Here is a 26,478-nt window from a genome sequence, read left to right on the forward strand (position 1 = left end):
CTACCACTACCTCTACGACTACCACTACCACTGCCACTACCACTACCACTACCACTGCCACTGCCACTGCTACTGCTGCTACTGCTGCAACTGCTACTACTGCTGCAACTGCTACTACTGTTGCTACTGCTACTACTACTGCTACTACTACTACTACTACTCTACTACTGCTACTACTACTACTGCTACTACTGCTACTACTACTACCACTACTACTACTACTACTACTAATAATAATAATAATAATAAACATTGATATTGTGCAAGTTGCACGAATATATGACCCTGCACATTGACAAAAGTAAGCTATAAAACAGTTATAAACTAAAAAGTATAAAATGTAAAATGAACTAAAACTACATTGAAAACTAGATAAATAAAGATTTTCCACTTATATTTTCCTGTGGTGTTTTTAAAGACTTAAAGAAAGCATTTGATACCGTACATCACGCCATCTTCCTTGATAAACTTAACCATTATGGTTTTCGCAGAATAATAAACAATTGGTTTTCGTCCTATTCGCAAGACTGGACACAAACAACACAAGTTGATCCACATATCTCTGAAAAAACCTTAACGACTTGTGGTGCTCCACAAGGTTCTGTATTAGGCCCATTATTGTTTCTATTGCATATCAATGATATTTACACCTGTTCCAAAGAACTCAATTTCTATCTTTTAGCTCATGACATCAATATCTTATATGCGGACAGAAACCTTAAGTCATTAGAATATACAATATATATTCTGTCCATATCAAAAGAGACTATCCTTTCAACCTAAAATAAGCACATTTGACAATGAGAAGAATATGAACTTTCCCCTAGAGGGCAAAGATTACGTTAAGTATCTAGGAATATTAATTGACTCTAATCTTTCTTGGAAGATCCATATTGAGTATATCGCTTTAAAAATTAGTAAAACCGTAGGTCTTATTGCAAAATTAAGACACTTTGTACCTCTCCACACCCTATTACATATCAGTCTTTAATCTCTCCTTATATCACTTATGGATTATCTGTCTGGGGTCAGACCTATAAGTCTTACCTAAATAAAATCTCAATATTACAAAAACGTGTATTACGTTTCATGTACTTTGCAAAGAAAAATGAACATACCATTCCCTGTTTATTAATGCTAAGATTTTGCCTCTGAACTTTTTATACTATAAAACTTTATCTGAATTGATGCATGACGTTAACACTGCTTCTGCCCCAATTAACATACGTAATTTATTTACGAAAACGTCTAGTGTCCATTCTTACAACACACGTTCTTCTACTTCAGATAATTTTTACATAAAAGCTTCAAGACTTGAAATACAAAAAAAAGCCTTTTCAAGAATTGGTGCTAATCTATGGAATGAGATACCAAGCTCTCTGAGAGAACTACCAAAGAAATCATTCAAACTCAGAATTAAAAACAAACTACTAAGTGTTCTCGAAGATGAAGATTCCTTCATTGTGGTTCGCAGGATCATTTCTAAATTAAAATGCCAGTAGCAGTAGTGAAAAAAACAAAAACCCAACCCATAATCAAACAAACAAACAAAAAATATGTTATCTATTAAATCACATTCTTTTCCCACTTTTTCTTTTTGTTTTATTCACTTTCTTTTTTCTAACTTTCTATTTTTCTATAATAGTAATAAAATTTGTAACTATTGATAGACTGGCCAGCCTGGACTAGCATAGCTATTCGCGGGCCAGTCCAATTGTAAAATGTAGATTTTAATAAGAAATAAAATGATGATGATGATGATGACTAGATAAATGTACAGATCCAAATAAAGTTGGAGGCTAACTTGAAAACCAGAGGTTCTAACATATGCGGGCTTTTACCGTAGGGCATCTGCATTGGAGGAAGTGCTTAATAAGTACTCCATCTGATGGGTTTCCTCTGATCTAGTGGGTCCACTGTGAATGCCTAGCAAAACACTACAAGAATTTTTCAGCTTATTGTTTTTTCATCTTCCATTTCAGTTATTTTGGGTCATATGTGCACTGGTATCAGGCAAAGAAAATAAAATGGAGGACATTAACCTACACATAACATTATATCACAAGGGCTTTTGTGCCTCAAGAATTGATGAAATTTTGGTTTTACGACAAGACATCAAGACATCGCTTAAATTATTTTTTATTTCATTTTTTTTTAATAATCATTTCTTACACTTACAACACTTATTACATCACTTATTCTAAGCCTATTTTTAAAATAACATAAAACAAATCTTTCTGTACAATCATACTTATATTACAATTATATTAAATCTAAAGAATAGCAGATGGAGGAGCTTTTACAAATATTAAATTTTTTTTTCAAGTTTATATTTGTATTTAACTTTGTTGATAAAGTTGGAAAGTAATAGAAATGGTGAGTCATTCTGGAGCTTTTTCTTATAAATATAATCCTGCAGAAAGAGGAGGGTGTAGTTCAGTTTTTTTTTTATCAAGGTACTTGAACTTGGAAAAGTACCAAAAAGATCTTCAATGTTTACATTAAATTCAGAGTTATTCTCTGTATTAAACCTTTGTAATAATAATAAATTATAAATTCATGTGTCTGTCCACTTATTGACAATGAAAATCAGCCAATGAGCGAGCAAGAATTTCTGCAGTTATCGTAAAAAAAATTAAAATACAAGCTTAACTGGTTAGCACATTTATTGTTAAGTTAATATTTTAATACGATCAACTTGTTATTACAAAACAATGAATAAATAATTTTTAGATGGATAAAAGAACAATTCTCTGAAGAATATCAAGTGGTCAGTAATGGGAAAATAAACCGCCCAAGCAAAAACGGTCTAAATATATTTTGTCAATTTGTCAGAATTCAAATGTTGGTTGTGCTTATTAATTCCAAATTGCACCCGAAATCACATGACTACCTATCGTACTAGTTTTTGCTAATTTTCCTCAATGTTAAATACTCTTCATGGGTGCTTCGCAAGTTAAAACGGAGCGGTCGCAGGTTTTACAAGGTCTCTGTTAGAGAAAGGTAGTTCAGATCGGCTTGAATTAGTTGTGTTAAGAAATTGTTGTCTCAGCACAAGTGGAGAAGTGAGAACACATGAATTAGGGTGAAAAAAAATTCAAACCACGCCTACAAAGCAGGATCCTCGTACCTCTTAGAGGTTCTTTTCAAAGTTTCTGATGGGCATCCACGTCCTTTTTATATAGGAGTTCTCCTGGGCTTTGAACGTGTCTTTAGCGGCACAGCTGAACTTGAGAACGTTTTCAGGAGCATATTCTGGAACTTTGCGAAAGAAAGCCTGCCACATCAAGCAATGTCTTTTACAAGTGTGTCCTTTCCATTCTACACAAAACCTAGTGTTTTGTAGTTTAATACACACACATTTTTTGCTGCGTTTTCACATAACGTTCACACCAAAACAACAGACACCCCTGATGAAAATGTCCGGAACTCTCGATATGCTTGGGTGAAGGCTTCTGAAACCATCAATATTGCTTTAAGGGTGGAATGTGGTGAAAGCAGAGACTGCTTAAAACCATGGAAGCGCTCATTTTCGTCCAAGACTGTAGTCATTACGTGATTAACTCACTAACTCCTTGATTGACCAACTTCTTAACCTGTTGACTGACTGGACCCTTTTCTGACTGGCTATTTTAACAACTACCTGCCTGTTAGTCTTGTTCCCAGATCTCTTGTGGATGAAGCTTCGTCCACAAGAGATCTGGGAATGAGATTACCTGCCTGTCAGACTAGCTACAGACTGGTTTCCTGAAAGCTGACATGTAGGGCAAAACCTTTCTAAAACGTTCCTCAAACTTCGTTATCACTGAAGATGTGCTATGACCAGCTGTCAGATTGTTGCTTCTTTTGGGAAATAAAATTTGCACTAGATTTAATCAGTGCGACCCATCACTGACTCGTGAAGAAAACTCGTTGAAAAATACACTGAAGATTTAGAAGTTTCATCAGCTTTTTGTGCAAGCACGGTGGCCGAATGGTTAGCAGACTACTCTGGACTCCAGATCGAACGGTTATGGTTTCGAGTCCTGGCTGGGGTCATTGCCTTGAACCACAGCCTTGAACTCCCACAGTGCTTCTCTCCAACCAGGTGCATAAATAGGTACCAGTGCATTTAATGCTTGGAGGTAACCCTTGGATGGGCTAGCATCCCATCTAGGGGGGAGTGGAAATACTCCTAGTTGCTCTGGATGTATGGATGATTGCACTGACGTAGGCTTTTTTATTGACTCATAAGGCAAGCTGTTTGAAAGCTCATTAAAGTTTAAGAAGTTTTCATCAGCTTTATGATGAATGATATAAATGCATAATGCATCCAGTATCATGTTCCATTATAATTATAAATAACAATCCTTTTTTCATTGACTCATATGGAAAGCTGATTGAAAACACACTAAAGTTTAAGAAGTTTTAATCAGCTTTTTGAAGATTGATATAAATGCATGACGCATCCAGTATTATATACCATCATTATGAAATAACAATCCTTTTTTTCATTGATTGAAAACACACTTGAGTTTTGGAAGTTTTAATCAGCTTTTTGAAGATTGATATAAATGCATAATGCATCCAGTATTATATTCCATTATAAATAACAATCCAGTAGTATTACTAAATACAACTCAATATCTATAACCAGATCAATTGCCTTCTAACAAGAAAACTTAACAGATCCAAGAAAACGTTTATTCTGAAATTATAATGAAGCATAGTTCCTTTCTGGAGACAAATTAGTAAGATGTACATGGGCCTGGCACAAGTTTGAGCACATGACCTAAGTATGAAGTGAATGGCTTGGTTGCTGGTAAATAAATATATAAATATAAATTATATCCCATGGAAAGTTTTTTTGTTTGAACACTGCACCTTCAATTTCCTCAGGAATTTCAATTTTACCAACTCAATATGATCCATTATTACACAGCAGTACTAATACAGTTCAGAGGACTAGTAATCAAAATCAACCAATCAGATTGCTCTACTGCCAGTCCAATATTCACAAAGTATTAGACTGGGCACTGTCTCAAATGATCCTGCACAATTATAATAAATTCATGATGAGTTTCTGGTAGTTTTATAGCTTACATTTTTGAAAGAACTTGCTTCATAAACAGGCCTCTAGCTTATAATTTTCTTTCAACTCTCTTCCTCTAACATCAGACATGAGTATACAGTATCTTTAGTTGGCCCCCAATCAGAATTGCAAGCTTGCAGATTGCAATGTTTTTCAAGTCCATTATCATGTAATTTTGTCAAAAAGTTTATGTGTACTAAATCTCTTATTTTTGAAATCCTCTACTTTCAGAAAAATTTGCAGAGTCAAACTGAAAGTCACTACCAAAGTTATGTAAGGAATTAGGTAGTCATGATATAATAATAGTGACAATATTGATAATGATGAGCATGATGAGGGCGATGACGATGAGGATGATGAGGGCGATGACGATGAGGATGAGGATGATGATGATGCTGCTGATGAGGATGAGGATGATCATGAGGACAATGATGATGATGCTGATGATGATGATGATGATGACGATGATGACGATGATGACAATGAGGACGATGAGGATGAGGATGAGGATGATGATGATGATAATAACAAAAATATGTAGTAATAATAATTACAAAGTTCCATCACAAAATTTAAGAAACAAGAAAAAACATACTATTTTTGTTAAAAAAAGTATAAAACTTCAAAGCTACATAAGATGCAATCTGGTCCACAATTGTCATCTATCAGTTCTGTGGCTGCTAAGTCCATTTTTCTAATATTCCTTTTGAAACTGTCAATTCGACATACAGATCTTATATATGTGGGTAATTTTTGCCATAAATATGGACCTACTATAAATATGTGATGCAAGAAGTTATTTTAATCCAGGGATCTACAGTACAAAAGTTAGTATGACTTACAGCAATGGCTATTTCTCGTATGACCTCCTCAGGCATCCTTCTGCCAGGTGTGCCATATGCTCTTCCCCACAAGTCATTTAATGATGCTCTCACTAGCTCCATACAGAGCCAGACTTCTCCCTGGTTGATCAGATAATGGAATCATGTTTATTGCATGACGAAGAAAAAATTCTTACAGAACAATATCAGGCAAAACCTCTGCAACTCTGTTACACAACTTTGTTGACCAGTTATTATCAGGTTACATGTAGTGTGAAATAGGTTCCAGTAATAAGCCAGCTCATTCATGTTACGGCTGATTTGCATTATGCTCTTTGATTATGAGCAATATTGGTGCCATTGAATCCTGTTAATTTGTGCCCTCAAGGGAAACAACAGTTCAAAATAACAGGAGTTAAGTTTGAATAGATATCATTATTCTTAAGGACTTGTGTGATGGTTTGGGTAACCAATGTGAGCCTTGATTGGTCGATGGTTGCCTTCGGAAACCATTGCTCAATCACAGCTTGTGTTAAGTGTTCAAACCGCCCCAGAAATGCTAGTATTTAACGCTGGAACTGCTCAGTCTCCCTAAGGTTTCCATCATGGGCAAAAGGTTGCTTAAGAGTAACAAAGTAACGATGTCCCAAACTCCACAATAGGATACTCGGTGAAAAAGTCAGGATATCTAGTTGAATGACAATGCTACACTTATTGTTAAGGTAGAAAACTGAAACTGTTTTAGAGACGTGCTAATTTAAGTGTCAAAAAATCATTACCCTTTTCAGAACCAAATTTTAATTCTTGGGATTTCCAGTAGGACAGGTAATATCCTTGTTTCAGCCATGAGGCTTGGGTTTTTGTTAATGGAGTGTTAACCATACCATTATATAGTTGTTTGTTAAAGAAACAAAAGTTAGTTCTTGTAAGTAGAACAACTTTAATAAATAACACAACATTACAATTTAACTACCACATGACAAATTAAAAAAACAACAAAAAAAAAACAGCTGGTTTATTTCATCCTTCTTGCAAAGAACTTGCCAAAGCTAGTGATGTCACACACGGTCGTGTATTTCTCATTAGCTGATTGCTTACAGGCATGGCATTCTGTTGTTCCACAAAATATCCATACCCCTCCCATGGAAATTCTTTTAGTTTCAAACCCCCCACCCCCACCCCAACCACACAGGAAATTCTGGTTTGGCTTCATACTTCCCTTAAAAACTTTTGCCTTTTGAAAACCCCCTTCCCCTTAGAATTAATGTCAACCTTCCTTGGGGTAGGCATATATGGATATTTTTTGGAACTGCACATTCTGCAAACAGACAGCAGTAACCATAATATGCAGACTACAATTTAACCATGTTTATAATTTAAACTTCCAAACCAACTTCATCTTTATAAACTTGATAACACTGCCTAAGATTGATCTAATGTGACTGGTGGCCATGTCATGATCAAGCAACTTAAAGCGTTTTAGTACGAGATGGTCTTGTGACCACACATTTTTGGGAGATTGTATACCGGTATGTTGAAGCCAGATTTGAAATGATCTTTACGTATGCTCTGAAAATTAGTCCTTTTTGAAAAGAGTTTCCATGTGACCAAGAAATTTCCTTGATACAGAATTCAATGTCTGGAAGAAAAATGTGGTAAACAGTGTTTCAGCCAGAAAATTTTACTTGAGGGCCAAAGTGGCCCCTGAAGATCTTTTCTAGGGGCCAATCTTTTAGAAACGGGGCCAATAAACTGAAAGCTACGGAAGGAAAAAATGCATCAGGGTACCAGGGGAAATAAAGCAGTTTATTAGGATCTATGATAAAATTTAATAGTAAGTGCTTTTTGAAGGGTTTCTACTCAATAAAGTTTCTTTTGAATCAGATACTAGTATGAAGGATCCGTGCATTACAAGAGAACAATCCTTAGGCCTACATGATGTAGTCAATGATCAAGGGTTTGCAATGCGTTATAGGGCGATTTCAAACTTGGTCAGCCATTTGGAAGTTTTCCGATATGAGAGAATCAATACAGCAAAGCAAAAGGACAGATTGACTTTTTTCTTATGTTGAATGTTTTAGAAACAAAGATCTTTCAATATGATTTCTAGGACATAATGTGTGACAAAATAACTGTTATTGATCATCAACACAGAGAAATGTAGTTGCCATTATGCCATACTATGGTGACTAAACCAGAGTTTTTGGTGCCAAGGATGAAATGTTTGTTGCATTGGCAACTGTACCGATCACAATTTCCAGCCCTGGGATGGCTTTTAAAATATTATGCCTGTGTTAAGTCTGCAGTCTTGTAAAAGGAAAGGGCCAAATTGGCCCTTTTTTCATTTTTCTGGGGGCCATGTCTGATTGTAACGCGGGATTCCTGCAATGACGCGCTCTGCCGGAAACACTGGTAAGGCATACAGAGCAGATACCCAATAACCTCTGTAGAGAAGTTCACAGAAGAAGTTCCTACCTTTGCACACTCCAAGTCAGATTGGAATGTGTTCAGACTTTGTAGTACAAGAAGTTTTAAATCATTTCATTGGCTCCTTTATCCATCTTCAATAATGAATTCTCTTGATCCCCCAAACTAAAATTTCCAGTTCCTTCATATTACCACTAGTTTCCCTTTCAAAACTAAATTTCAAAAATTATACAGTACATTGTAAGGGGATCCTGAGGGACACCCAAAAGTACATTTGGAGGGAAACTGTTATGTTAGAATTGTACATAAGGTTCATAACTGTAAAGCCAGGAATTTCTTATAATTATCTCAAGTTAACATACCTCTCTTAACAATGCACCATAATAATGCAGAAGATATGGACTGTTAAGGTTTGCTAAGGCATCCAAATCCAGTAAAAGCCACTCATATTCATAACTTGGGGCATCACCAATCCATATTCTCTGTTTAAAGTGTATATTAATCAACAAATAAACTTTAAGGTTAAAACTTCTCACTTTCTCGTGAATGGCATTAAAAAAAGCAGCCACAAATGTCTATGATCCACACTTATTTAAGATGTACCTGGACTGCCATTATGTGGCCCGTGGGTTTATGTATCATCTGGTATATTGTCCAACCAAATAGTCCATGACGAAGAACATTTAACTCTTTTAAATCCTCTACGCAGCAATTAAATACCTGCAGTAAATACAGAATGAATAAATTAAATTTTTAAACTTACCAGCTGTTACTGACAGAAAGTGTTCTTGGTTATGTTGGTCACACTTTACAAACATGTTCTTGCCTTATTTACACCCGGTCACTTAGTAATATTTATCACTTGAGTGAGCAATTTTAACCCTAGAATGCATCTCTGCTTTGGAGAGCAGGGATGGTGCAGCAGCGAGAGAGCTTGCCTCCCACCAATGTGGACCTGGCGTGATAACTGGGTTGAGTTTGTTGTTCAGGTTCTCGCCTTGTTCCAAGGGATTTTCTGTGGGTTCTCCAGTTTTCCTCCACCACAAAACCAACACTTCTAAATTCCAATTTGATCTGGAAACAGTTGATGAAGAGCCTGTCGGTGGGATGTGTCACTGCAAATTCCTCTTTATTGATTAATTTACTGATTTACTGATTTACTGATTTACTGATTTATTGATTTATGTATCATAAGTTATTTATATATTTATGTATTTATGCATTTATGTATTTATGGGATTATTTTAAAAAAGTGTTTGAGGGAAGAAGGGCATTGTTCTAAGGTGGTAATACTAAAAGAAATCAGGTGGCAGATCAAAAATTTAACAAACAATGATTGTGTAAAAAGGAAAACTTAATAAGAATTTTACAAACCTTGAACAAGTAAAAATTAGCGATTAGAAAGAACAACATTTCAGTGACATTGTGACACCATTTTCAAGTTCAAATGCAAAAAGATAACCTGTCAGAAAATTCGCTCAAGATTAACATACTTCGTAATTACATATGCAATATCACACATATAGTTTTGCTTGAATTGAGTCCGACTGGACATTGAAAGATGGTGTTTATTCTCTAATTAGCAGCATTTCATGCACTAAACAATCAAACTTATTAATGCACTTCCTGACAACGGAAAAATGTCTGTACAGGTCTTTTGGAACAATACAGTGTTCGGTAATAACGTGTCTGCCAATGGAAGAAGACTGTTTAGTGTGTTCAGCCACGCATTGGTGCAATTGGTACACAACTTGCATCACACAAGTCACATTGAAATTTATAAATTACATGCTGTTGGTTAACAATACGTAGTTTGATCTCATGCACTTTTAGCTCTCGCTGGAGCTTATCACCAACAAAAACTGAATAACAGTGTGGGTCTTCAAGCTCACTGGTCTTTCAGCTGTTTACGGACTAAGTCTGCCAAATCCTAGTCTTTGAAGGGCAGGACTATTTGGACTGTTGGGTCAATCTCTTTTTGTGCAGGTGTTGGTTGCGGGTCTTCAACTTTAGAGGCAATAAATGATTTTCGCCACTTTAACTATAATACCTGACACAGCATCAGCAGCTACCTGACCTTGCATATCGCTTGTCACTGTGCTGGTCGTATTTTACTGAAGAATGTGACCGTTTGACAGCAGTTTTCTCCCGGCTGAAATACCTTATCAACGCTACAGTCAAGTCGCAATGTCGAGCGAAACTATTTGCGTGACATTGCACATGTAATTACAAAGTTCTTTATGATTATCATAACTTGAGCTAATTTTCTGAGAGTTTATCTTTTTCCATTTGAACTTGAAAATGGTGTCACAATGTCACTGAAATGTTGTCCTTTCTTATGGCTAATTTTTACTTGTTTATGCTTTACAAAACCTTTGTTTACAAACCTTGCCCTCAATAATGAGTCTCCCATCACCACGACTTCCAGGATGAGTGGTCCTGAAAATGCATGTAATAATAAGCAAAGTTTTCTTTTTCATCAAAGTCACTTGTGATGTGAGCCTGTAGTACACATCATAAATGTTTGGTTTTGGCTAACTAAGCCAAAGTTTAGGATCCAGATTTTCAATATTAGGTTTAGTCTAGAGCACTAAGGTAAGTCAGATCTAAAAGAAAAAACAGTGAGACTGGACCCAACCCAAAAACCTGAGGATTAGAAACAAAGAACTGAACTGTTCTTCAGGTCTAAGCCATTACGCCTTCCTTTTAAAGTATGAAGAGCCCACTTTGAGGCCCTCCTGTAGAGCACCTGTACGCGGAATATAAATTTAACAATAATTGGATGAGGCTTTTTATGACACAAATTGAAGCTTCATACAATAAAATATTATCGTTAGTAATAATATTGTCGCAGATATGTAACATGTTGTTCTGGAGATGTCAAATCATATATGTGCCCGCAAAACAGCAGAATACACCAATTCCAGAAAAAAACCGGAAGTTGCACCGAAACGAGGCTTAATAGCCCTTGGGGTAAATAAAGCAACATGGCGAACGAAGAAGAAAGGCCGATCTCTCATCTGATGATATTCCCGGCATCAGTGTGAGCGAAGAACATTGAAAAATTGACACTCAGCCAATCGAAATTCTGGCTTAAAAGTCGCCGTATAAATCAAAGAGGCAAAATAAAGGAACTTTTAGACAGGTATGTTTTCCATCCGATTGTCTCGATCTCCAATATGCGCAAAAACAACCTGCTCTCACCATTTTTATTGCCTAAAAGAACTTTGTTCATGGTCGGTTTAGGAAAAAGAATCTGAATGAAATGAAAATTGTAAAAGTTTACGACCCTGACCCGAAGAATACTTTACTAAAGCTAAAGTAGCTTAAAGTAGTAAAACTGATGAAGCAAGAGCTCGAAAGAACATAGGGAAGTAAATTTAAAAATTGTGCCGGATATCGGGAATATTGCAACAAAACACTTGAACAAATTTCCTACGGCTGATTCATTTTTCACTGAGAACTTCAGTCTTCTCAAGTTAGAGAACATCCAATCTCTCTTCATAAATTAACAATCGGTGTTAGAGAATAAAGGGAAATCCTTCAGTTCAAAAGATGCTAATCAGAGTATCAAACAAGACCATGATCTACTCGCCAAGAATGGTATAAACAAGGGTTCGGTAGAGTGACAGCATCATTGCGTTACAGGGTAGGACGCAATCACAAAGCTGATTCATCAGTCAAATCACCAATAAAATTATCAGTGAAGTGTACTACAGTGTAACAAAGACTATCGGTCACATGCTATGAAAGATGGCCTAGAAAACTAGCAACTAGTAATGGACAAGTACACTGAAATAATGCATCAACAGGGATAGATGAAGGTTCAAGTAACAAAATGCTTTTTTTGTTGTTCAAGAGAAAAGGGAAATTTTGGGGGCCTCCCCAGGGTCCCCCAGCTGGACTCAGGTTACAGCAAGTTACAGCAAGTTAGAGCAATCTCCATGAAATAATTTAAGCTAGGAATGTCATTGTTATGGATAGTGAGACCATGAAAGATTGCCTTATAAAATCAATATGCAAAATGTTTGACACTGGTTTAAAAGTAAACAAGAGTCATACGAACTTCAGTTTATGATGTACCATGTACAACAACTACTCTTTGTTGTGGACAGACTTTGGAATTTCCTGGCTATAAACTGGAAGTAACTGCAAATTTTTAATGAGCAAATTGCCTTGGACATAGAATGGTGGAAGGAGATGCTAAAGAATATTGAACAATTTATGATAAAATATATTATATATGAATTGGCTTACCTAATGCTTAGAGATGGCCTTACACGATGTGATTATTGCTAAAGCCAGAATAAATAATGTATATCAAAGGTCCAAAAAGTTTGTCCAGCATCTAATATGAGAGAATTCAGCTACCTCCAGTTTTTCTATGGTAATGAATATTTGAATGAATATTTCAAAATAGTTCAAAACAATTGGGAATCTATAAGATCATACAAATTATGTAGGAAATTCTCAATGAGGTCAAAATTATACACCAGCTCTACCATGTGTCCTTCTATGTTACACCCTGTGCCAGAAAATAGAACATGAAGCCACATAATGCACAATTTCAGTACGGAGGATATCAACAAATATTTAATTACCACTGATGAACAATATCATGTACTCTGTTTAAAGTCACTACCAAATGACAAATAAACATCAGATAACTTTTTTTTCTGCCAGTTTACAAGCAAATAGCTCACTATCCAGGGTTGATTAACAACTCTACACAACCTTAGTGGAGTTACACCCTCAAATATATGCCATCCATTTATTCTCTTAATAGCCATTTAAGCTTGTATTCTTACATTTGCAGTTCTGGTTCATTGGAAAACAGTCTTCCTTAGAAAATTGGTATTAAAATTATAGTCAGTTCTGATTTACTTGGTTGCATAGAAGGGATGAAGATTATAACCTTCCTGCTTGCCAGTACAAGCTGTCTATCAAATCTACGACAATAAGGAAAATTCCTACAAGGCCTTAAAATGTGTTGTCAGACTTTAATTCAGAGTAAAGCTCACTTTTGGGTGTCCAGGTCTTGGGTGTCTGACCTTTTGTCTCTCTGCAGTCTATTCTGCACCTTATGTTTTCAAATTCAGCCTAAAAAAACTTCAGGTAAATAATTAATGGCCTGGCTCCCCAACATCAAGTACAGGAAATTGGCCCATGCAATAATTTATCTGACACTGCTAGTTCTTAAACATTAAACCTAAAAGCTAGATCTTGCTGAAATATTAAGCAAGTAAAAAATATTCAAAATTCATCAATGGCTGTATTTAAATCACTAAATAATGTTCTTCCACATTCAACATTGTTTTTGGGAAACGTTTTTTGTTTACCTCAGAGGCATGAAAACTGATTAATTCCTAAGTTGATTGAAGCTGATGGGTATTCATATGCCAGACTCAGATGCATCACATATTTTGCTCTACACAGAGATTCCTCATCAACTTTTGCCCAAGGGAAAGCCGAGGGTACGACTTCCAGTTTCAAAAAGTGTACTCAGTTTAAAATCACTTGGCAAGAAGTGCTCGGAACAACAAAAATTATTTCCTACCGAGCTAAAATAGACATCTCCCCTTTGCATATGTATTTCCCACTTTTTTCTTCTTTGTTTATCTGGCTAACTTGTCCAAAGGAAACTCAGTCATGGAAATGATAAATCAGGTCGGTTTTTGCTTAGATTATTAGAGTTTGCAGCCACACAACACTTGTGTCCAACTCTTTTCCTTTTCTTTACCACATAAATTTGCTCCAGACATGTAGCTCTAACCTACATACATTCGAATTTTTTCGTTCTTCCCCAGCATTTCATCCGCCATTTTGAAAGCTCGAGGGCTATTAAGCCTTGCTTGTGTGCAACTTCCAGTTTTTTCTGGAATCGGTGTATTGCGATGGAAAGTTTAACCAGTGATGATAGACTGACCCTAATTTGCATAATCTGATCCATCACTCGTAACTTGCTTAGTATATGCAATTCATGAGTTAAAAAGGTGTTTTAGTGCTGGTGTAAATGTAGTACTACATAACTGTAGATGCTACATTTAAAGTTCAATTATCTCTTCACAAACATTACAATATGTAACTTACCAAGGTGATGGAAGTCCTTTTGGGTTTTTACCCTTCTTTCCTGGAATAAAATAATTTTTATAAGTAAGAAAAGTCTCAATAACAATGAATCTTCCTACTAGAGATCTACAAACTTTGAAGACCACTAAGTAAGAAGAGAAACCCTAGGAATATGCAAGGAATGGTGCATTTTTTAAACAAAAATTGTCCCATAGGATGAAGACATTGTTTGGTTTTTGAAACAAATGTGCCAGACCACTGGGATGCACCTATGGGATTTGTTTGAGAGTGGTCAGTGGTATGTCACTTTCAACATCCTGGATGAAAATGTAGATGAGCAACCTTGCGGCCATTTACATGACATTTCATAGAGGTCTTCAAAGTTTGTTGCATGTTTGTTGTTCATCCTGCCGTTGTACAAAGCCTGGGACGTGGTATGAGTTTCAAAGAAGAAGAGAGTTAGAAAAACTGATAAATTTGTCTGTTATTATTGTAAATGAAGGGGTTCTGTCAACAGCTTAGCCTCTTGGCAAGGGAAATTGACCAGTGTGAATTTTATGCTCTAAAACCCATGGAGTGATTCAGTAGGTTTTTGTTTGATGCTGAAAACTTCACAAATCCCAGGGGGTCAACCCCGAGGGGAAAACCCCCAGGAAAGCTATTCATTATAAAAAAAATGGCAAAACATGTTATCCTAACTTTTCTTTTCTCAATAGCTAAGTATCAGGTATATAGTTACATATGCAGTTGTATATACAGATATGTAAGTATCTGTACATATTATTATATGGGTTTATATTATTAACCACACCCTTAATTAGATCTAACTGACTGTGAATGTAATGTAATGTAAATTTGTAATTAGTGTCAATAATAAGTGTTTGTACATGTAAGTTTGTAAATTATTTTGTCATTAGTGTTAGTAATTAATTGTAACAGGGGCAGCATAAGTGTAATTAATTATGTAATATTGTTTATATCGCTCTTGTAATTGTGCTTTAAGTATCAATAAAATGTTACAAAAAATTTTTTTAAAAAAATGATAAGAGCATAGCTCTTTAGAAATCAAAATCTAATGTTAGCTTAACTAATAAGTAATGAGTCAATTTCCTGGTAAACTCAACCTTATTAAGCTCTATTATCCAACTGCAGCGAACACCGTCCAAATACCAGTACAAATATACAGCGATATTGTTCAGTTATTTGTTCAGTAGAAAACCTGTTTGCTGTACAGGTTGGCCTGCGCACACAAAACTGTCACACTCTCCCTCTTTCCTTGATAAATTTATTGACTACAGCAGTTGGATAATAAATCTCTTATGAAATGTTTTGGTGTGTAGTATCGCTTTATACTTTTACTCATTGTTAGGGCAAGTCAAAATACGGCACAACTCGTAAAAATATATAGAGGATATAACACAGTGGCCAGAAGATATGAATTTTATGTTCTCATGGCAAGAACAATATTGCACGAGTGAGCCCAGCGAATGAGTGAGATGTTGTTCTTGCCACAAGAACATAAAATTCATATCTTCGAGCTAAACATGTAATGTTCTTTTTATTATATAGACATACTGATGATGGCGTTTTTGACGATTTTCCGCAGATTTCCAACCACTTTCTGAAGATTTCCAAAGATTCTCCAAAAATTGTCCGAAGGTCACACGAACGTTGTCGAACATTTCCCGAAAATTTCCAAAGATTGCCGAAGATTGCCGAAGATTACCGAAGACTTTGAAGGAAGACCCGAAGATGTTACGATCATACACTAACGAATTAAAGAACAATTTAAGAGACAAACTTGATATCAGTGAAATCATCGATATCTTCACTAGTGAGGATATGGAAAATACATACGCCACTCTGGATGTTAAGTTTCGTATAAATTTTACGAGTGGTGTATTTTCCAGTGAAACACTCGTGTCTATATAATAAACAGCGATACTACACACCAAAATATCTAAAAAGACATAATTATTTAATGTGGGCCAGGAAGCAAGAGCTACTTAAGCTTGAATATTCAGCTAAAAAATGCAGCGGTTTGTTCTTCTTACCTCTTTTAGATGAACCAGACATAATGATTCTCTTCAGATCTTCTTCGGAATCAAGACAACGATAATTTAAGTGAAGGGGTTTAATCTCAGAATCACCGAGCACCGAGTCTAACCTTCATGTCCATTCCTCACTTGTGCAAGTCTGTTGGTTTGCTGCAAAGCTTCAAACCGAAATAACTGACTCAGGGATTCCCCCAGGTTCAGCTTACTTAGCCAGCACTACGTCGCAAACCGAATAGGAATGTAGTATCGAGTAGTAGGAATACCGAAGGTTGCAAAGTTAAAACGAGTAGCACTGGGAATGAGAATGGTCAGTGGCAAGAAAAGAACGTTCGTCGGACTCTATGTGGTGTAACAATCATGGATTTGGCACAGTTTCAAATTCACGGATAGATAAAAGAGGGTCGTACAAGGAGGTCTCTGGCACGATTCACGAACGGAAAAATAGAGGATCACGGATATAAAAATTTCGTTTTCCCGAATCACGAAAATAAGCCAGTAAGATAATCTTTTAAATGACCTGTTAATACACACTAGAAATAGTGTTTGAAGAAAGAAAAATAGCGAATGGCTAAGTCAAGGCTCCATATTACAAATCGCATACCTACCAGGTCACTCTCGATAGACAGTACAACTCTAACCATTCGGAGCTGGAGGACTCGCGTCTCAAAATCACCTAGAATAGAGCGGCAAAATCAAGAATATCGGTTAATAATTCAGGTTCTTCACGGGTCACGCAAAACCTTCAGGTCACTAGTCACGAAGAATAATTTCCTAAATTATTTACCTTTCACGGAAAATAAAATCAGCTAATCACGCATCACGAGAATACCCCTTTACGACCCTCATAAAATAGTGGGAGCCCCACAGAATAGGTCAAATAGCGATATTAAAAAAAAAAGTAACCATCGATGTATATCTTATTAGCCAAGCACGGGGCTGTATTACCATTATTCGGAGGCAGCGTGGCCGAGTGGTGAGGGCGCCAGACGTGAGATCGGAGATCGTGGATTTTTGTCCCATTGTGACCACTAGCTGATGACAGGTGTTGTTCCCGACCCCGGCCACACTTGCAAATAGCCAACTGATCTGCCTCTTGCCAGTTGGGATTTGTAACCTTTTTTGTCCATTTATATTGTTTGTTTCATTGTTTGTCTCCATTAGTCAATTAAGATCCTTATCTATTTATTATTTATTTAAGTAGAAGAATATATCACTAGTCCGAGATGTTGACAGTACGGACCGAGCGCAGAGGCGTCCGTACAAGGAAGACCATGGGAAGATGCTCGGCCCCAGAACTGTCCCGAGCCCGTCAGGTTCAAAACGCGTGTTACAGGTTATAAGTCACATTGTTAAAAGTTAGCCGTAAAAATGCTTATTCAGGTTAGCCTGAGCATTATTTAGGCTAACTGGAGTGCTATTCAGGCTATACCTGCCCGTTTAAAGCAATTTCGGTTATAGTTAAGTTAGATAAAAATCAAATAATCTCATACTAGAACGAGACCGCAATTTGATCCTGGTCTAATCGCACCCCCCTCCCCCTGACCTCCTCACCCCTTTCCCCTTTCATCGGCGTTCCAAAAGAGAAGGAAAGGAAAGGAGAGTTGGAAAGAAAAAGAATGTGAATTTCTCTGGGTGTTAGTTAATTTAAAAAAAAAATGAGGCAGAAAAAACGTTCTTTAGAGATTTGGAGAAGCAGCAGCAAAATACGCATGATACCGAAATAATAACCAGTAATTTAGTTCAAAATACTGCTTGAACAAATAGGGATAGCTATAAGGCTTGTTCCATTTTGCAGCTCAGCTTGTAATAAACAGCGAGTATACAACCAGTCTATGGGAGGCGCAGTGACCTCATGGTTAGCGCGCCCTACTCCGGATCGAGCGGTCCAGGTTGGAGCCCTAGCCAGGGACATTGTGTTGTGTTATTGGGCAAGACGCTTTACTCTCACAGTGCCTCTCTTCCTTCAGGTGTATATATAAATGGGTATCGGCGAATTTAATGCTGGGAGGGGGGGTAACCCTGTGATTGATTAGCACTCCACAAACGGGGATATGCTCCGGCCTGATGGGCCACTTGGCTCGTATGCAGACTTTACCTACCTTTTAATGATGATTATCTGCTGTATGTACCTTGTGCTTTACTATTTCAGGAAAGCTGGCGTCAGGTTACCTCGACTGGATTTCTGTAAGGCAGACACCTCTCTAAATTTCTAACACAGATATATATAAAGTTGGTGCTGGGCTCCAAGGTGTCCGTCTTAGGGATAATTGCCTGTATAACTAACCACTGTAACGACACATGTTATGAATAAACCGCAAATGAAGATCAGTGACAAATTAAATAAGGGCAATATTGAAGGTAAGCCAGTATCAGAAAAGAACTGCTCTTGCAAATGACTTCTCAAAGAAGGAGTTCGATAGAACTACAATCAGTGATAAGCTGAACCAAAATAAATGTCTATAACATATATTGTTGATACAAATACCTGCGTAAACTACACACGCGCCCTAGACACGAATTAACTTCAAACATTTAAAGAGCTTGTGAAACTTAGTAATTGGTGAAATGTTAGGATTTTTGGTTGTAATAACTGAGGAGAATTTGGCTCACAAAAACTTCAAAATTTCTGGATGGCCAAAGCGCTAATGAGCTCATGCATTCTTCAAGTACAAAAAATTTTCAGTATTTAAACCCGGCCGCGTCGCCCAAAAAGTATTCAATGCATCGGGTTCAAATTCCTTAGGAAAGTTAATCATGCTGTGTCGTTTCAATATTCAGAACTAATGTTTTTGTGCTCCATCAGAAACTGTATCGCTTATTCTAATTCTAATTGGACAAATATTGTAAAAAGAGATTCTCCTATACAGTGATCATAATGGGCCCACTAAAGAGGCGAACAGATCAGTCAACTGCGCGCAACCTCTGCCTTTCCCATCCTCTTATTTTCGCCGAGACGATGATCTAAACGAGCTCCTGCCTGGTGATCTAAAAGAGGACCTTCCAGATGACACTTTGGGGCTGCCAGATGATCTAAAAGAGGACCTTCCTGATGACACTTTGGAGCTGCCAGGTGATCTAAAAGAGGACCTTCCAGATAAAACTTTGGGGCTGCCAGATGATTTAAAAGAGGACTTTCCAGATGACACTTTGGGGGTGCCAGATGATCTAAAAGAGGGCCCTGTTGATGCTTTGGGTCTACCGGATGATTTAAAAGAGGGTCCTGGTGATATTTTAGAGCCGCTATATGATCCAGAAGAAGGTTTTGATGATATTTTAGAGCTACTAGATGATCTGCCAGGCGATGCCACTTTAGGCCTGGCGTGTGACCTAGGAGACGACCTGCTTGAAGGATGCTTCTCAGAACTTTTAGCGTTGCTTTTCTTTTGGCCCCCTGTACAGGACGCACAGCCATCTCCCTCGCGCTTATTCAGCACAGGGCGGTATCCAATCTTCTTTGTCAGACATTGCATATACTCTCCTTCTTTCGATTTCTGTCGTTGTTCGAGAACAAATTTTATCCTGAGGTCTGTTTCTCTATGCTTTTTAAATTTGCCTGCTACCCTCTTGTCGATATCCTGTTGCTTTTGACTTTTATGCTCTTGTAGTCTTCTCCTCACGTCGTTAGATCGACCTGCATAAATGTATTTCGTTTCACTTCCTCGCTTTTCACCGATAACATAAATGCCAGGTACCTTGTCGACTGAAGACACGTCATATGGCAGCCAGGGGTTCTTTGATAGCTTATCACATATTTGGCCGTCCTGACGACAAAACAAATTCAACAATGATTACCGTAATGATTCGATTTCTCAATTATAATATAACTGAGACACTATGTGCGCTCTCATTGGTCGATAGTTATGTTTAGATGGGAGTATATAAACACCGTAGTGCCGTTTTAGATTCGCGCGTATTCTTGAGGAATATTTTATAAAAGCAGTAGAGTACTTATTCCATTTTTACATAGCCTCATCTAAACTCTTGGGGTGTTGGGAGAATTCTCGAAAGATATATGTAAATGTATGAAAACATTGCTTACGAATGGAAGAATGCAGCCTTGTGTAAATACAGTTGTGCTGCAGTTAATTTGTTGTTGTTAATTTTTACATCGAGCATGCAGTTCCTTTTGTATCATATCTTGCGTCGTTGGCGTATGAATCGTGAACTGCGACAGTCTTGTTAGAGGCAAATAGCCATATCAACAAAGATGAATATACGACCTTGTTACTTACTATTGGAACAAGTGATATCACTGCTGCTAGATATGTTAATTTAAGGCTGATCATGATGGAGCATTTGCTTCCGCCCTGGGTAAGAAAGAAGATGATTAAAATGCTGGTAAAAAGCTACATACACGCCACACATTGCCAATGACAGGAAAGTTAAAATCGAAGCAAGAAAGCAGGAAAAATAGCTTTACTACATTGCTACCAGCAAGGGGACACTTTAACAGACTTCCATTTCTGTCTAAGACAACAATCGATCCGGAACAATTTCATCAAGTTAAGATAAGAGCGCTTGTTTTCAGACGTACCTGCGCGCTAGGGGCCGCTCTAACTGGGTACAATGCTTCAAAGCCTAGTGGGAATCCCATTGTAAAATGAATCGAAAAAAAGTACGATTCCTTACTTCCTTTTTAGTACATCAAGTATTCCTCCCAGACCTGTGGCCTCAGGCTGTCACGCATGTCGGAGATTTTCGTGTTTTGGTTTACCTCCCGTTACATGTACTGATCGCTATATCGCCAATCAAATTAGCTTTCTATCAAGTTGAAGGTCCCGACCAATGGGGAAACTGCTTCCACTCCTGTCGCATGCCATGTCGCTACCAGAACCCTCGTTCCCTATGGTCAGTACCAAATCACAGGCTTGTTACGTAGATACGTGGTTTGACCAAATTATATCATGGTTTACCAAGCACGCATAAGGTCAAGATGATTGAATATCCGCCGTCGTTCTTTTGCGTGTTTATGGAATATGAACGAACATCGCAAAGCCATTTAAGGTGGCAATTTTCTTGTAATTTTAGCGGTTTTATTGTCAGAATACTATGTATGGTAGCTACGAGTGAGCAGCGACACAAAGATTGATGACAAAAACATTTTTTTTAATACCTACAGGATGTAGCTGAGGTTTATGTTCGCTAACGTCAAGGAACCAATTTAATCAGGCGTCTACATGTAATTTCTTGATAGATTTTTGGTAGTACGACAAAGGCATTGCAAGCAATACATTCGTGAAAAACATTGTTTTACCCCATGGAACCATGCTTTCCTGGTTTGAAATAGAAGTTTGTTGAAGTTTGTTATGTTCAATTTTAATTATTTGATAAGTTAATAAAGATGGTGAATTTTAAGCTCGGTAATGAAATTACTGAAATGAAATGAAATTAATGAAATGAAATGAAATTATTTGTTTCGGTTGTTTGCTCGGTCCCACTAGCCTTTGTGCTATAAACACTGCCAAAGGTAAAATCTAAAGGTTATTTATTATAATTTATTCTATTTTATTTTATTTGCTGGGTTGAAATGTAGATTACTACTCGTTCATGCTAAATTCGCGCGGGAAAGGAAAGAGCACGTGAGCACGCAGAACACCCCGCAGAATCTCAAGGAATATATAACAAGATGGTTTCTTAATTTTCATGTTGTAGAAGTTAACCTGTGGTCACCGCTGAAGGATACTTCAGGGCGGTAGCCAGTATGAGACAAACTGGGCACTTGCTTCAGTCATTGTTTTCGTTTTTCTTATTTTTTTCTTTTCGAAGAGGGAAAGTAAAACACTACTAAATTCCTAGGATGAGAATTTAACCATGGATATTGCCTCAGTTATAATTTTGCTCTGGCCCCAGCTGCCCCTCACAAGCCAGCGGTAAATAAGTAACGTCCGGTCATAGTTTTGACTAAATAATTAATAAATAACGAGTTCTTTGATGTTTAGGTTTACAAAATGTAAAATAAAGCAGATATTAATAACTCCAGCTTTAGTTATAAACACAACGAATTATGAATGATTACGACTTGATAAACTTAACACACTTGCTGGTTTATATATGAAGAAGTACAGGGCTACATGTGGCCCATCTCAGGTCTAGATAACTCTGGAATTAAAACTAGAAAATGTACGAGATTTTCGACGCGGGCACAGCGCAAAACACCCCCCAACCCCACTCCCCTGCCCGCAGACGAATTAACATTATCATCATTGATCGGTCCTAATTAGGCCATCTATCTTGAATTGCTTCCTAAATAATAAACTACCGGATGTGTATTAAGCTGGTTAACTAAGTGTCCATAAACAGGAAGGTTTTTATTACCTCCATACTGAACCAAGCTTCGACTATAAAACCTGGTTATTAAAGAGGCTCAAGGTTTTCGTTTACATCCTAACCATTTAACTTCCAGGACTCGGTGATTTCCCATCAAAGGATATTTTTTGATGTACCAACAAATTCTCATAGCTAACATTACGGTAAATGACTAGGAATCATTGCTGAGAATTGGGACTTTAAGCTTGCTGGAAGGCGTTATTTATTCCTTTAAAATCATTTTTCTTAACAAACTCTTCACGCGAAATAGTCATACAAGAAATAGATGCCGCTAGCGGCGAGCTTAAAGGAGCTTCTTTGATGTTCTTTATGATGTTCTTCTTAAACGAGCTTCTTTGACGTTCGAGTCTACAAAATGTAAAATAAAGCAGACATTAATCCTAATATTAATTACTCCAGCTTGAGTTATAAACACAATGAATTATGAATGATCACGACTTCGTAAACTTTACACTCTTGCGCTTATATGTGACAAGGCTCAGGGATAAATGTTCCCCATCTCAGATCTGGAGTAACTCTAGGATTCAAACTGAAAATTTTACGAGCCTTTTGTAACGCGCACCACACAGAAACAGGAGTTCACAAACACCCACTGCCTGCAGGTGAATAAACATAACATCAGCCATAAGTCCTTTACTGCACCATCAGTTAGGAGCTCTTTTATATTGGAAACTCCAAACAAGAGCGGAATAAATGAAAACAATGATTTAACAGCAATACTCCGTAGCCCCTTGATATAGAAAAAAATAAAGAATTTTTCGTAGTGTTGTAAGTATTGTCAGACAAAAATGTCGACAGTTTTGGCATTACCGCCTTCTTCAAGGCTCAAAAAACTGTCTGGGTTTTTAAAAACACCAGCTGCTAGTTTGTTTGAACTCTGAAGGGAGCCAGTAGCAATGCGTAAACGTCGGCACGTTTAATTTAGTTTTCTGACAATAAAAGAAAAGAACTGTTTGCCGACATGAATGAAAGCTTGCGTTAACTGAGTTATATAACCCAGTGTTTTAACTGTTAATTAAATATAAGCATCACTTGGCATATAAGTCTGTCTGTTCTAGATCAAACGAATAGATAAAGCAGCTGTGAGCTTTGGGTGCGTTGCACCTCCGGTTCTGAAAAAGGTTTTAATTCCATACTCTGACATTTTAACAACACATAAGAACTCCATGGCTGGCGCGTGGCTGATTCGGTTGGCCATTGTGATTCTAACCATTTCCCTGATAATCTTATTTGTGGTGGCAAACACAGACTTTTGCGGAAGCGCTTTTGAAACGGAAGTTGGTAAGTAGGCACAGGTAAACTTAAACGTCGCACTTTCCCTCTCTTCAGTCTGTTTGCGTCAGGAAAACTTTTATTTTCTTTCCTCTGTTAGACCATGCCTTAGTTCGTCACGTCATGTCCACGGCTACAGTCCTTGACGAGTTTGCATGCCACCTTAAATGCATTGGAAATAGCAGTTGTAAGTCGTTTAATGTCCTTCCAGACGGCAGCAATGCAGGGCAACGCATTTGTGAGCTAAACAACAAAACCCGACAGATGAAGCCAGGAGATTTTAAATGGAAGAAAGGATCCACATACTTTGGTTCAGTTCAGGTCAGTTGAAACCTTCCGTATATACATTACTTATCTCAGTTTAGCTACCTTTACTCGGAGCAGGAAAAGGGTTAACGCGAGGTTGTTAAAGAAAAATATGATTGTCAGCCGGTTCGTACAGTTAGCAAGAGCGATCAAAAGCTGATATTTCCTTAGAGTATTGATAAATGATAAAGTTGACGCTGAACAGCATTTTTCTTAACCCAACTTAGGCCTCCTGCATCGATGTTTCTCGTCAGCGGAATGACCAAACAGTGAAGAGTGGACAGTGTCATCCGGGATATAGGGGAAAAAATGTGAAAAACGTGAGTCGTGAATATTTATTTGTGTTTTGACGATTATATAACGCAGAGTGAATCTGATTGCAAAATGTATCCTGGTCTATTTTCTTTCTTCTTTTATAGAAATAAAAGGTTGGTACTCGCATCATCCTGGTCATTCCTGTAAGGACATCCGGGACTCAGGAGACTCTAAAGGAGACGGGGAGTACTGGATCGACCCTGAGAAGAGTGGAAACCCTTTAAAGGTCTTCTGTGACATGACAACTGACGGAGGTAAGCTGAGAATGGCGAACAAGAAATATTCTTACACATTAAGATTACGCAAACTCTCATTTATTTGGAACACGTGCGGTTGAAACATTTCTTACTTTATTTTCCTTCTCTTTGAAAGTTTTCGTTTCGTAATTAATGCTTTATTGTAAGGTTCTCACCTGGTTTTGTTCTTTTCAATTAACGATCACAAATTTACCTGATTTCAGGAGGCTGGCTTCTTGTCTCTAACTATGTTTTTGACAGCTCATCCTCTCCACCGCAATTGTCAGAAGAGGCGTCCTACAGAGGAGTCGGCAGTTATCATAACAACAAGACGTTTCTGAAGAAGAGTGCCATGAAGGAGCTGTGGACTCACTTGTCTTTCATTCAGCTGAGATTCCACTGCAGTAAACAACAGGGACGGACGTTCCACGTGACAACCGTCACTAACAGCACCGGTGAAGCTGTAGTCCAGTACTTCAGCGGTCAGACGGATGTCAATCCCGACGCTTGTGGCTCGTTTGTTAGAATGGAAAACGACAACTCCAGATTAGCGGGAGCTTGCGATCAATGGAGAAACGGGCGTGGCGAATGGGGTAGGCTAAGAGATGACGATAGATTGTACATTTACCCCGCTTTTTTTATAATAATAATAGATATTGTTGTTGGCTTCTGCGACCAGCCTATGGAGGTTTGAGATGCGATGACCACTACTATTCTGGAGTGTCCACCGTGACTGGTGATTTCTGGAAAGTCTTTGTTCGCTAGGAACTTTGTGAATAAACTGCAACCAGAGTACTAAGTGGACCAGTTCAGAGAGTTGTTTATTCGATGCCAATCGCATGATTATTGTGTTAGTTTTATTCAAAACGTCGCCATGAAGTGTTGCCAAAATTAAGTTGAAATATAAACGCTAGATTATTAAATACTTAAATAGTTAAATAGGTTTGTGGAACAAATTATAAGGTTTTTTAGGCGGGGGCAGCGCAATTTTATAAGATTGTTGAGTCACTTGCTGTCTTCAAGAATTTTTGCAGGAACATCTTCTAATACACAGATTTTGTTGAAACCTATAATAATTCAGATAATGAGTTACTTTCGTCAGGAGTTCAAGAAACGATGCGGGGGGGGGGGGGGGTGAGGGTGACCAACTTCATTTCAGAGATACAACGTGTGGGAATATTTGCAACTTATAACTTTGCGCGTCGAAGCACCGACTAAGTAATATAAAATGAACACCAATCAGTAGTGACAGGTCTCAGGGCAGTAGCCACTTCTCATCTTCGCCTGGATTTAGCCATCTTGGACGTTCGGTGACCCTAGTTTTTCTTTTGACGGATCACTTTCAGCACCGGTTTCCTACGTTTTGAGAGAAAATAGAAAAAGCCTACATATTTATTAGAAGTTTGAAATTTTTGCCCCAAGCACAATCTAATTCTGCTCTAGGAACTCTACTTTTAGCTGTTTGACGCTTTAAATGCCTCTTTAAGGATTAACTCTATCAATAGGATGGAAACATATCTGAAATTATTAATGCAACGTACCCACTTGGACTAAATAAATCGGTTTTAAACCAGAAA

The 26,478-nt window shown here is 37.5% G+C and overlaps 3 protein-coding genes and 1 pseudogene across 4 annotated transcripts in view; 2 read left to right on the top strand and 2 right to left on the bottom strand.

Moving 5' to 3' along the window:
- LOC110040884 (uncharacterized) overlaps positions 1-16,733 on the bottom strand; it is a 44,765-nt gene extending 28,032 nt beyond the window's left edge. Inside the window, exons 1-6 of the mRNA XM_089290318.1 lie at positions 16,443-16,733; positions 14,410-14,449; positions 10,707-10,758; positions 8,923-9,039; positions 8,682-8,801; positions 5,914-6,033 (exon numbers count right to left, since the gene is read on the bottom strand). Of these exons, the coding sequence (XP_089146444.1) occupies positions 5,914-6,033; positions 8,682-8,801; positions 8,923-9,039; positions 10,707-10,758; positions 14,410-14,449; positions 16,443-16,464 (471 nt within the window). The 5' untranslated portion in view covers positions 16,465-16,733. The remainder of the gene's footprint in view (positions 1-5,913; positions 6,034-8,681; positions 8,802-8,922; positions 9,040-10,706; positions 10,759-14,409; positions 14,450-16,442) is intronic.
- Positions 1-26,478, top strand: part of LOC110040903 (uncharacterized) — a 155,730-nt gene that overhangs the window by 32,594 nt on the left and 96,658 nt on the right. The window lies entirely within an intron of this gene.
- On the bottom strand, positions 18,896-20,877 carry LOC149112449 (uncharacterized). The gene is made up of 2 exons (XM_089290323.1): positions 20,678-20,877; positions 18,896-20,206 (listed from the first exon to the last, which is right to left on the bottom strand). The coding sequence occupies exons 1-2, from the start codon at positions 20,729-20,731 to the stop codon at positions 19,385-19,387; spliced, it is 876 nt and encodes a 291-aa protein (XP_089146449.1). The 5' UTR covers positions 20,732-20,877; the 3' UTR covers positions 18,896-19,384.
- Positions 23,939-26,030, top strand: LOC110063936 (uncharacterized; annotated as a pseudogene). The gene is made up of 5 exons (XR_016207456.1): positions 23,939-24,053; positions 24,145-24,365; positions 24,578-24,674; positions 24,770-24,919; positions 25,126-26,030. The product of XR_016207456.1 is annotated as an uncharacterized LOC110063936 (transcript).

Source organism: Orbicella faveolata, unplaced genomic scaffold (assembly GCF_042242905.1).
Source record: "Orbicella faveolata isolate gen_17 unplaced genomic scaffold, um_ofav_v1 contig_2, whole genome shotgun sequence".
Lineage (NCBI taxonomy): Eukaryota > Metazoa > Cnidaria > Anthozoa > Scleractinia > Merulinidae > Orbicella > Orbicella faveolata.

Bases quoted from the DNA above. Each gene is read 5' to 3' on its own strand.
- LOC149112449 (XM_089290323.1), bottom strand. From the start codon at position 20,731: ATGATCAGCCTTAAATTAACATATCTAGCAGCAGTGATATCACTTGTT. The intron at 20,207-20,677 runs GTAAGTAACAAG...TTTTGTCGTCAG, and splicing joins TGATATCACTTGTTCCAATA to GACGGCCAAATATGTGATAA.